Raw genomic sequence first — 13449 nt, forward strand, 5'->3', positions numbered from 1 at the left:
TAGAACTAAATATCCAAACCAAAGGCAACGACAATGGAATCCGGAGACTCAAAATTTAACAATCTAATCTTAAATCTTAAAATGAATCTGTTATAACAACTGGCAGACTGGGGAACAGGGGAATGATATGGGATGCACTTGGGGTACATTGCTAGAGGGAGGTCGACACTGGTGGTGGGATTGGCCCTGATTCATTATGTCTGAAACCCAACTATGAAGGACTTTGGAGGGAGATTTGGGACATTGGTGGTGGGAATGTTGCACGGGTGAAGGGGGTGATCTTTACATAACTGAAACCCAACTACAATCATTTGTAGTCAAGGTATTTAAATAAAGATATTAATAAAAAAAGAAGTTCTAGTGAATTAACCTCATTCTTATCAGTAGTTTCCCTAACTGTACTTCTAACTACAGTTTATCTAGCCAGAAATATGTGCCTGAACTATAGCATTTGTAGATAATTCTTTAGCTGGGCTTCTAACATACTTTGTATTCCAAGAGTCATTTGAAAATTATTTTCCAGGGCCAGAGAGATAACATGGAGGTAAAACGTTTGCCTTGCATGCATAAGGACAGTGGTTCGAATCCCAGCATCCCATATGGGGCCCCGAGCCTGCCAGGAGTGATTTCTGAGCATAGAGCCAGGAGTAACCCCTGAGCACTGCCGGGTGTGACCCAGAAAGAAAGGAAGGAAGGAAGGAAGGAAGGAAGAAAGAAAGAAAGAAAGAAAGAAAGAAAGAAAGAAAGAAAGAAAGAAAGAAAGAAAGAAAGAAAGAAAGAAAGAAAGAAAGAAAGAAAGAAAGAAAGAAAGAAAGAAAGAAAGAAAGAAAGAAAGAAAGAAAGAAAGAAAGGAAGAAAGGGAAGAAAGGGAAGGAAGGGAAGAAGGGAAGGAAGGGAAGGAAGGGAAGGAAGGGAAGGGAGGAAGGGAGGAAGGGAGGAAGGAAGGAAGGAAGGAAGGAAGGAAGGAAGGAAGGAAGGAAGGAAGGAAGGAAGGAAATTATTTTTAAGTGTAGCAAATTGCCATACTCATGTTTCTTTAAACTTGGATAATGTGGGTCTAACCTAATATTATCAAACCATTTGTTATCAGACTCAAGACTGGTAGAATATACAGACTGTGTATCCTGGTTGAAACATTTTACCAAAGTTTCACAAAATGTATTAAGAGTGTAAAGTGGATAAAGTGTTTTCTACATTGAGGAACTTCTTATAAGTGTATGTAACTCTAAAATTTCTCCATTAAAAATTCCAGGGGCCAGAATGGTGGCGTAAGCAGTAAGGTGTCTGCCTTGCTGGCGCTAGCATAGAATGGACCTCGGTTTGATCCCCCAGTGTCCCATATGGTCCCCCAAGCCAGGGGCGATTTCTGAGCGCATAGCCAGGACTAACCCCTGAGTGTCACTGGGTGTTTTTCTTCCTTTTCTTTTCTTTTCTCAGTCATCAATTTCACATTTCTCCTCTGGTCCCTTAAGTTTGAGTTTATGTAGGACAGCATCAGTTATACCCTTTATGTCAGTTTTTACTCACCTGTAAATCAGAAATAATAGTCATGCATGTCCATAGGTTTTGGGGGAAAATAAGTTAATATTTACGAATCACTGAGAGGAATACTTAATTACTATCTGACCCAGCTGTAATAAGTTACTAAGTCTTAATTCATTTTCCTATAACATATCTCTTAGAAACATTGAATCTAACTTGATTACTTCTCTTTTCTCCTCCTCCTCCTTCTTCTTTTTCTTCTTCTTACACTTCTTCCTTCTTTCTTCTTCCTTCTTCTTTTCTTTTTTCTTCTTTTCTTCCTCCTCCTTCTTCTTTTTCTTCTTCTTACACTTCTTTCTTCTTCTTTCTTCTTCCTTCTTCCTTCTTCTTTTCTTTCTCCTCCTCCTCCTCCTCCTCCTCCTCCACCTCCTCCTCCTCCTCCTTCTTCTTCTTCTTCTTCTTCTTCTTCTTCTTCTTCTTCTTCTTCTTCTTCTTCTTCTTCTTCTTCTTCTTCTTCTTCTTTCTTCACAGTAAGTATTGTGGAAAATAGAGAAGAAATTCCCTTCACCTAAGAGATACAGGGTTTCTCTACCCTTGAAGTATACTACCATGGGAACTACTACAGGCTCCATACACATTCATTTTCACATCTCAAAGGGCCAGGAAACATTCTGTTCAATTGTGGGTGATAACCTCAGGCCTCTGTAGCTAGAGATCTTGGTATTTGCATAGGTTGTAGGATGAAGGCTAGGAGAGAGATTTTCTTTACAGTTCTAGAAGTTCTGTTCCATCATTATTGTAACCAGTCTTCTGCTATTAGTAGTCTTGGTTTTTGCTCAGATCGTTGGACAGAGAGCCTCAGATAGAGTCTTTCAGTGCAGTTCCAGAAGTTCTACTCAGTTGCAGTTGTCAAAGTCAGGCCTCTGGAAACTTGTATGTGTTTTAGACAGAACCCTACAAATAAGAGTTTACTTGATAATGATAGTGATCATGATAATAGGGATCTGGATGTGACTTAAGTGGTAGAGCACTTTACTTACCAGTGCAAAACCCTGGGTTTGAACCCTGGCATTTTATCCTTCTTCTTACCTCAGCACTCCTGATGTGATCCTGATGGCCTCTAAGTAACCTGCACGGTCTTGGCCTTTAGACTACTTCTGAATAAGGCCCTCACAACAAAAAGACACAAAAAGCAACAACTGGTAGGAGTTTAGATCACATAATATACTTAGTCTGCACATTTTTGTGACTAGTGTCCACAGTCAGGTTAGTACTGGACCTCCTTAAAAAGTGCAATAATATACCCTCCATTCCCTATATTACAATTGCTTTGACCTTTGTATTTTGTTTCTTGGTCCTTTCACAGACTTTTTATTTCACTGATAGAAAGAAGTAAATGTTGCTGATTGTAAGCTGGACCATTTCTATGGGAAACATCCCTGAAATTATAGACAAATTTTGTAAAACATTCCAAGAAATGTTTAGTAATAGAGAAGATTGTAAAAGTAGTCCGGGGACCACAGTTTTCATTTTGGCTTCTTTTCTTCTTCCAAAGCAAGCATTTTTAATCTTCCTTCCAAAAGCAAGAGATAAAACTGACATCAATTGAAATAACATCTTCTGTTTTTCAAGTACTTTATATGCCAATGCTTAGAAGCTGGTATTGAACAACAATGATAGCTACCAACTACTGAACATTGGCTTTATGCCATGTGTATGTGGTACAAACCTTACATGAATTATCTGTCCATGACTCAGCTTCTGAGGATTATGTGCATTTTTAGGTCATCTGTCAACCAATCTCTCCCAATTTTTTTTTGTTTCTGAGGTCTCTCCCTGTCCTATTTGGTAAGTGTAATGATCTCATTTTTTCTTTTAAATAATTGACAACTCCACCCACAATTTAGCAAGTCTACTCCAAAAAGCAAATTCCCCAAGAAAAAAGAACAGTCAGTGAATAAACCCTTTAAACAGAAAAGGGCCAATCATCTAAGAGATCTGTGATGATATTTCTGCAAATGTTCTGCTTTAGGCTTAAAAGAAAAAAATTTAAATGATTAGTAAATTATTTAGAACCTCAATATTCTAAAATCTGAGAAGTTAACATACTGAGAAATTTAATTTAGATTTTCTTAACAGTTTCTGATGATAAGAGCATATTCTGTATATCAGTATATAGAGGCTATATAAGAGGACTGCCAAATTGCAACACAGAATAGGAGAGATTTGTCATTTTGAAATGCTAGGGAATTCTTACTAACAGCTTTCTCATCTTGTAAAGCCATTATTTTTCTGAAGCATAATATTATTTATAAATCTCGCTGGCTTTATGCTTTTGATATGAACCAACTCAAAGTGCAAAGCATTTTCATAAACTATAAAAGTCTTCAAGAGTTGACCAAATGAGAAATAAAAAGAAACATCTTCAATGACCAAGCATATCACCATCTTGGTCTCTGCTAGTCACTCTACACATGACATTGATCTTCAGAGTTCTGAGCTCAACTTCATTTTTTCCAGCATCCCTGGATGTCATCATCCACTCATAAAGTCTCAACTCTTTTACTCATTGCTGCATGTATCCACATTCCCCAGGCCTTCTCCCTCCTGAATTCTTCTATTAAACTATTTCTCTAAATCCTGTTAATTCTCTTCATATTTCAATACTGGAATGACACTAATGTCCATAGAAATAATCGCGCTTCAGCTGCTACTCCATAGAAGCTGATATTATAAACATATAAAACATATAAAAAGTAAGTAGGAGGTTGCAATAGAATAAGTGATTAGTAAGTGCTGTGGCAGATCAATCAATCAGAATGTAGTTAACATCTTAATTGGATATAAATAGGTAAGCAACGTGTGTGTTGTTTGGGTATCTGATTGTCTCTGTGTGTGAGTGTGATGTGAAGTCACCTAGAGGGATATAGAATTTCAATGGTGAGGGACCTGAAATCATGAAGGCATATTTCATATATGGCTTCCAGAACAATGGACTCAGGAAGAACCACACCAGCAGTGACAGATAAGAACATGTGGATATGAATAGAGTTGGAAAGTCAAAGGGCATGATACAGAGGGCTGGCCAAGCATCAGAGATATTTGCTGTAGGAAATCATAACCCAGATAAACAATACCTACTGAAGCCTCAGTTCTCTAAAGGGTTTTATGACATGCTAATGTAGTACTAAGGAAAATCATTTGGAGTTACCTTTCATAATAATGTTTCCCACACAGGCTACAGAACAATAGTTGCAGCTGAACAATAGTTGCAGCTGAACAATAGTTGTTGTTAATCCTTGAAATCATTTTTAGCATAAGGCTCATAAATATATAGGAGACACTTCAAACCTAGGGAAATTGACTTAATCTTCCTTAACCATGACCATGCATGCTTGTCAGAGAAAATGTAAAGCTAGTCACAAACTCTCACCTTTATCCCTCTGAAAACAAGAGCATTTTGATGTGTTTGCCAAAATTTGACCTGAAGGGATATGAAGCTATTTATTTTTTAATTAACCCTCCTAATAAGAGTATTCTTGCATTTTGCTGCAGGATACTGATATGTTTGACTACTATCTATTACCATCTTAATTGATATCTGAAAAAGTTTTAAATTCAAAAGCACATCTGCTCAAGGGTTTTAGGTGAGGAATTTGAGGATCATATAGCATATAGCAGGAAACAGTGTTATTTTACCTAAAGGGTCTCCTTACCACAATAGTAGCTGGTCCTAAGTAAGAACTCAAACATTAAAATTACTATGAAAAAGATGGAATGGACCACCTTAGACTTTAGAAAACAAAGGGTAAAGGAAATTGAAACCTCTTCTAGAAAATGCATGTCTTTTATCTCAACCCACTCTCATCTCTGGCTACATTTCACAAGCACATTTTTACAAAATTTTGAAATGATTACATTTTTCCTAAGTATCATCATTCATCCTTTAATTCATGGACTTTTTCCATTATATTCACAGAATGTCAAGAAAAATCTTAGTTTTTTGCCCCTACTGCAAGCAAAAGCAGCAAATGGGCAATTCTCAAACAGGAAACAACACAGTTACTGGCAAGTGTCTGGGAGAGTAGAAGTGGCATCAGGTAAGGGGCATAAACTATCAAAGGCTGGAAACAAGGAGTATGGCATACAGGAGAGACAAATGAAGTCAGAGAGAGTTTGGGGAAATAATTTATACAGTACCTTGGTAGCATGGTAAATTTGTATTTATACTGATAATTCAGAATGCAGTTTTAGCAGGAAAATTTTATTAAAACAAAATTTGATTTTGCACAAGAGTTCTCTACACTGCAACCACATGCCAGCCCATTTTCACTCTTTGACCCAAGTGTTTCTTTATGAGAGCAAATCTAATTGACTTACTTCTTAGGACACTCTTCAATGGTACCTCATCAAGCTAGGAGTAAATAGCATCTCCTCGAAGTCTATGAGTAACTTGCTTTTGTCTGCCCTTCCTGCACCCTCCCACAATCCCAGCTCTGCCTCCTGCCACCTGGTTCATCTCATCTAGACACCCTGGATTCCTGTCTAAGCCCTTATGAACCCTACAAGGATGTTAAGAGGATTTTTCTCCCTCACTTCTCCCTCCCATTTTCATCTTAGTTCCTACTCTTTCAAGTCTAAGCTCAGCCACTTTTTCTGGGGATAGAGCTTTTGCCAGCTTGGCCAGGAAACCAGAATCATACTCACCACTCCCTGTGACTCCCGCCTTGAGCACTCAACCACAGTCTTCTGCAATGATTTGTGGCAATTCCATTACTCAGTCTTTCCCATCCACTTTGGCCCCACCTGTCTTATTCATGACAATATCTCTGGCCAGTGTAATGCCACTCAGTAGTCTTCACCGATTATTTGTTAAAAAGGCACCAGTATGTACAAGAGGAAGATAAATGAGGGAAGATGCCACAATGGTTGAAATATAAATGGTAACCGGTTGATGTAAGAATGTGGGGACTGAATGCCTTCTACCAGGTCTTCTCCTTGCCCTTCCTAAGTATTACAAGGAATGCCTTAGGGGAGGGCACTTTGAAAAGCACTGTGAAGGAGGATGGGATACTCTGAGTAACAGAAGGCATTTCTATTTGGCTTTGGTGTTAGAGTGAATGTTCTCAAGAGTATTCTCTTGGCCTGAGGAAACTTTCTGTCTGATGGTCAACAGAATGGATACATGATCAAAGCAGTTCTGGGTAGACAGGAAACATATTTCATTCATTTATTTCAACATCTTGTCTCTCTTGGGTGGGAAAGACTGTAAAAGACATCAGTAGGCCGGAATGAATTTTATTCCTTTGTGAAAGCATAAGTGTACAGCAGACATTTCTTTGGAAAGTGATCTTGGCATAGACCCAGACCATCAAGAAAAATGCCTGGATTGTTGGCAGACCCAAGCGCACACACACACACACACACACACACACACACACACACACACACACAGAGGCCCATTCCTGGTGTGCGATTATGTAACACAGGGCAGAGTATGGGACTGATCCCTTGTTCCATATGGTCAGTGCGATGGAGTCAAAGGATTCTTTCACCTGTTAAATAGAATAAATCAAAATGAAAATTATGATTTGACTGACTAATATTGATGCAGAAAAAAATCAATAGAAATGGCTGAGATTCATGTGTACGGTTTCAGTTTTTCAGGGTAGACTTTCTTCTTACCAGAACTTAGGGTTTCTGGATTCGCCCTGTGTGAGTTCTGTTAAAAGTAAGCCACAGAGGAGGGTATGTAAAAGAAATGGTATGTCCGTGCTGTCTGAGATTAAAGAGAAATTGTACATTAGCCCAAAGCAAATAATTTTTCAAATCAACCTCAAAGTCTTCCTTCCAATTTTTAAGATCTTGTGTTTGACATGTTTAAGAGAGAGCTCTAACAGCTGACGTTGTCTTTTTGTTCAGAACGTAGAAGAGAAAGTGTCGTCTAGACTTTCAGGAAAGATATAGAATGACATTTTCAGAGCAAATCAAAATATATTTTTAAATTCCTATTCTTTTTCCTCTTTTAGGAACAGGATTTGACATATGCTTCTTCTATTTCAATTTGGTTGATCTATAAATGGCCTCAATGGTTTGAAATAAAATTAGAGTGGAATAAACCAATAAGAAAAGCTATTGAAAATGCTGTCGCTCACTTACCTTAGTAATAATATTAGCACCACCAACAGCACAATGGTGCATATTTATTGAATGACTTCTAGGTGCGTGATGAACTTTTGACATACATTTTCTCAGAGCAATCCTCCATAATGTAGACAATATCATTACTATCATTATTAAGCCAATATTTCAATTAAAAAATAAGTCAAGGCACACTGAGTGAGTCAAGTGACTCACTTAAAACAACAGTAATAGGTGGCCAAGCAAGGATCTAGCTGACCTCCCATACCCAAAACTTCCCTTCTCACCCCTGCACTTGGTCTTCTTTCTCTACAGGGCCAGTATCGTACAGAAACGTATCATTTATTTTCAAGATGAGGGCTCGCTGACTAAGAAACTTTGTGAACAAGGTAAGAATTGCAGGTGGAAGAGGACCAGATACGTTCAAGGTAGCTTGATTGGGTTAAGCATCTGGCTACAGAAATTAAGATGATTGGATTTTCTGAGTCTCTCCATGTTCTGCTTGCTCACATTGCTCTCATTTTTAATCTGGCTGTGTGCTGTGGATAATTGGATCAGCCTTAAACTCTAATTATTCAATGTGACTCCCTGGGTAGGAGATAATGTACCTTATATTGGTGCTGTCTTCTTATTTTGTGAAACTGATAATTCTGAAGAGGTTCCTGAGAATAATTCACAGGACATAATTAAGGAAGGCACAATTGTATACCTTTAAGAAGTCTCTTAGTGATTTTCTAGAATAATCACCAGCAGGAACCTGTGTGGCACCCTGCTCTGCCACAGAGACCAGAAAATTGGAAATACTGAGCTTGGTTCACTTCCTCCTCGTGACCACTGCATATAGCTTTTAGGACTTTCCTTTTCTGTACTTAATTGTCCAAAATTCACTCAACCATTTCTAAACAAAGAACATCTTAACTCTGTGTCTCTGGATTCCTAAAGAACCCTCTCGTTCTTTTTCTGAGATGACATCCAGGTCCCATGGGTAAGAGTGGTGGGTGTTCTGGATCACACATTAGTGTGTAGCCACTTGATCCACACACACAAATGGCAAATCCCTTCATGGTGCTATGGGTTTGTTATTTTCACTGTCAAAGTTTCTGTTTTCACTCAGCTGACCTAGTTTCGATCCCTGGTATCCCATATGGTTCCCCGAGCCTGATAGGATTAATTTATTAGAACAGAGCCATGGGTAACCCATGAGCATCTCCTGATGTGACCCAGAAAATAACAAAAAAAAGAATGGATAAGAAGCTCAAGGTTCAGAGTGAAATTGGGGCCAGAGTGATAGTACTGCAAGTAGGCCTCTTGCCTTGCACATAGATCAAACCTGGGTTTGATCCCTAGCACTACATCTGGTCCCCCGGGACACACTAGAAGTGATCACCGAGTATGCCAGGTGTGGCCCCAAAACTAAAAAGAAATGAGGAGAGAAAGCAGCTTAGCAAATCTGGGATATTTTCAAGTGGGCAGGTTCCCTGTAGTTTAGAGAACGGTAAGATAATACTTGTCACCACTTTGAAAACCTGATCCTTTGTCCTTTCACTTGTCTTTTGAAAATCTGATTCACTTTCACTTAACTTTTCCTCTAGGAAGTAGTATGTTTATTTTCAAACTGATGGATCTCTTTTATAAATGGAGGCTTGTTTTCCTTTGGAATTCCAAGAGATTGCATATAAGTACATTCCCTTGAACTTGTGTAAATATGTTTAAGCTTGCTACTTATATCGCAAAGTTCTTTTGAGGAGCTAAAGCTACCAATTTGCTTTATTTCAGTTTTTTTTTTTTTGAGAGATTATTGCTGCCTCATTTAACAGCACCAGACAGCTACAATTGCAACCCCAGCATGTATCTCTTAGCTCTGAATCCCTATTTCAAAATTAATTTAGATTTTTCACATTAGAAGTTGGTCATTGCGGAAATGTAAAAAGAAAATGTCTGTAGGAGTTTCTAGTTGACACTACCTGTACTGCAAGACAGAAAACATGGTTTGTCTCAGAGCAATCAAAGTAGCTCACGTTGGACTCCAACCTAGGTTTTGTGCATCTAAGGAAGTAGGGAGTCTACTTCAAGGCACAAACCTCTGGCCTCTTTCAAGTGTAGACAAAGTAGCCAAACAATGATTTCTATTTTGGGTGGTTTCAGACATCTTCTTTGAGGCAATTTAGAAATCCTGGAGCTGTGTCTTAAGGTCATTTTTTTTAATTTACCACACTTTTTTTGGAAATAGCAAAAAAAAAAAAAAAAAAAAAAGAAAGAAACAAATACCAGCATGTAGATCTATCTAACAGGGACCTTCTGAAGTAATCAAGCTATTAAGAGTATGGGTTTTGGACTGGCAAACCCTCAGTGCCAAGTCTACCTTACCTAATTTTCCTCAGTTTTAATGATCTAGAATATAGTGTGAACCAATGTATTTATTTCCTTTCACTGCAAAGATTAAATAAGAAAGGGCTGAGCACACACAAGAAATACATTGTAGTTATTATTACAATATCCCATCCTTTTCTCTCCACCCCAAATCCCAGAATCACCACTTCCACCCATTCTTGATATAGTATATTGCACCAAATATATGCAGTGATTCATGTAATAAAGAATTATAAACTACTTCCTGACACTCAAATATTTTATTCCTTTTTTGTTGATGTTTGTATAATATTTAAGAATAAATGTTCAATTTGCGAAAAATACAAAAAGAACGTTTTTGTTAACGCTGCTAGAAGAAGCAAAGAAAAAGCAATGGAAGCAAGTTGCGTTTATAGTTATTGTTTTTTTTATCTTGTAGGAATCAGAGCAGACTGAAGCTACAATGCAGTTAGGGATGTGGGCTTGACAATCGGAAGTACTGAACTTATTCATGTAATGTCTCCCCACTTATCAGCTATTCACAGCTAAAAATGGGGTGGAGAGGGAGCCTTGCTTTGCTTTTTTCTTGGCTGCTTCTATATTGAGATCTAAACCTGAACTTATGAACATTTTCCCAACCCCCATCCTTTCCAGTAAAGTCTCTCAAAGCTTGATAAGAAGTAAAATGACTATCTATGCATTTTTTCCTCCCAGCAGCCCTTTATGTCTCTCTACTTGCTTTCCCTGCTCTCCTTCAAAGCTATACCTTATCCTGGAAAGTTAGCCCCAGAGAATATTTCTCAGTGAAAACACATACATGCATATTCCTCTTAAAATTGAGTGGAGATATCTTGATCTGGGAGGGATAAGGAAGGAGACTAGGGCCCAGAAAGGATAACTAACTGTGGTTTATCCTTTGTTTCCCAAAAGAGCCCCTACCTCACATATTTCTACTTTCCCTGTCCCAGTTCTCCTCACATTATTAGAACAAGGATTCTTTTTTTTTTTAATTTGTAAAATACAGTTATGTGTTAGAGGTACATAAAATGCTTTATAGCCCGAATATTAACCTTGTTCTTACTGTTATTAATCCATCAAAACTGCTCTTTTCTCAAGTCTGAAGGCCAAGATCATATGACATTACTTTATAAATGATTCAAACTTGTTTCCTCACTCTGTGGCTTACCTAATTATTTCAGATTCCACGTTTGATGGAGTTACGGACAAACCCATCTTAGACTGCTGTGCCTGTGGAACTGCCAAGTACAGACTCACGTTTTATGGCAATTGGTCTGAGAAGACACACCCGAAGGATTATCCTCGTAAGTAAAAGAGAAGCGACTTTATGGGTCTGGAAGAAAGCAGAGCTCTGTTTTGGGGATCTACTTGCCAAAGTCTGTAGGGTCGTCCAACTCTTACCAATTGATTAGAGAAATATATATCCCAAATAAGTGAATTAATCAAAACAAGCAACTATCATAGGGGATTGCTTTCAGCTTCTTTGTATAACATTGCTCTCTGTGTTGTTTTATCTCTGGTTTAAAAACAGTTTTCCTGATATGGTGTGGTTTATTATCTTCAGCAGGTCAGATATATGGTAGCCTCAGTCCTGCTGAAGTGGCTCTACCCATTAATTACACAACAGGCCTAATTGTGCTAGAAATACTTGGCAAGAGATATTTACTTGACTCCACAGACCAAGGTCAGCAAATATTTGACATCCTCAACCAGAGCAGGCATTGGTAATCTGTCAGCAGACCCTCTCCCTCCTGAGTCCAGATATCACCTTATAATCCTCCATAACACCTTGCTTTAAATGTCATCACCAATCCATGGGTGTTATCAAGGGTTTCCTAAACTTATTTTGGAGTAGATTCTTAACTAGGACCCTATAATCTCCCATTTTATCATTCAGTGATTTCAAGAAATGTCTAATATGGACTAGGTATCATGCTAATTAAGCTATCAAAAGAAAATCTCTTTTTTAAGTATGCACACAAAAATGTATTTTCATACATGGATCAGTGGAAAGACAGACATTATCAAATAATCATACACAAAGACACATCTACAGAGCATGAACTTAATATATGAAAAACATATTATATTTATATCTACCATAATTCAAAATAACCTTAGTTTGTGGTTGAACTCATGAGAATTAGAAATGGCATTATTTGCCCATCATCAAATGTAAATGTGATCCAAGATTCCTAAAGGGGTGGTTGTTTCTTGTCTTGCTTTTCTTTTGAATTGCCATTAAGATCCAGCATTGCTCCTTCTTAGCTATGAGTGGCAAGGAGGGTGGCCATGTGTGGCATTGATCGTGCTTTTTTCTAAACATTGTCTGTTTTATTACTTGTTCAATTCACTTTGGAGTTGCCACAGCTGGGAACAAACAGTGACGCTGGTAGAAAGAGTTTAAAAAGAGGTTTGTGGGTCAGACCCCAAAGGAAGGAGGAATAAGGGGCACTTAGTAAAGATTTAAGAAGACCCAGTCCACACCAGAATGTCTGTGGTCTCCTAACAGCCCACCCAGAGGGGCCTCCAACATTTCTTGGCAGTTCAAGAGCCCTATTGTTTAATTTTACCCACATGTAATCAAGGCTGGGGATCTTAGAAGTCTCTTACTAGTTCATTTCTCTGACTCTGGGATGCAGCTTGATCTGCCTCAGCTGGTGTGCAGAGACCTGCATGAACAAACTTGGACTCTCTGCCTGAGGGGGAGAAAAAAAGTAACCAACCATTTGGAACAAGTATGATGGAAAACATTTCAAAGGAACAAAAATGTTCTGGGTCCATTGCTCATCTTTTGTAATCCTAAGGAACATCTTTCTTACTCTTTGCTAGCACTATTATTTCTCAGGATAAAAGAAAAACCAGACCATTATTTCTGGATCTTTGGGCCAACTCAAGTATGAATCTATACAGAATATTTAGTTTCTTTATGAAAGCTGACATGTGCTCCAGATCCCCAAGATTATTCTATTGTCAGATGATTGAGTTGTCCTAATCTTTGGTTGAAAAGCTTTAGTAACGAGCATTTCTCACATCATACTATAATTAGAGTCTCTTTATTCCCTATTAGATATTGGAGTCTTTTAGGACAAAAGCTCTATCTTTGAATCTTACTGCCTGGAAATGCCTGGCACCTTCCTGAGTACTATCTACTGACAGCTGAACTTTGAGTGACATTTGTGAAAACCTGGGAGGCAGATTTCAAGCCATGTCTAGTCATAATGGCAAATACTGAACAGTGAGTATGGGCAGATCATCCTTGGAAGAAAAATAATGGATTTATACAGTCAGAGCTCTGGATCCAATTAAAACACAGAAAAGATCTAATCAGAACTTTGAAAACTCAATTTTTTAAAAGTGGTTTCTAGAACTTTTAGGCAACAGATAAATTTCCTTTTGCCATTGCAGAGATGACTTTTGTCTTAGTAACCAATCATGTCAATAATCCCATATAAATCA

The 13449-nt window shown here is 38.1% G+C and overlaps 1 protein-coding gene across 2 annotated transcripts in view; it reads left to right on the plus strand.

The window, feature by feature from the left end:
• SPON1 (spondin 1) overlaps positions 1-13449 on the plus strand; it is a 341451-nt gene that overhangs the window by 123643 nt on the left and 204359 nt on the right. For both annotated transcript variants that reach the window (XR_007498919.1, XM_049781005.1), the window contains exons 4-5: positions 7939-8012; positions 11172-11294. Coding sequence is in view for 1 of the 2 variants with exons in the window: in XM_049781005.1 (XP_049636962.1) it covers positions 7939-8012; positions 11172-11294 (197 nt within the window). In the remaining variant the exon portion in view is untranslated. The remainder of the gene's footprint in view (positions 1-7938; positions 8013-11171; positions 11295-13449) is intronic.

This window comes from Suncus etruscus, chromosome 9 (assembly GCF_024139225.1).
Source record: "Suncus etruscus isolate mSunEtr1 chromosome 9, mSunEtr1.pri.cur, whole genome shotgun sequence".
Lineage (NCBI taxonomy): Eukaryota > Metazoa > Chordata > Mammalia > Eulipotyphla > Soricidae > Suncus > Suncus etruscus.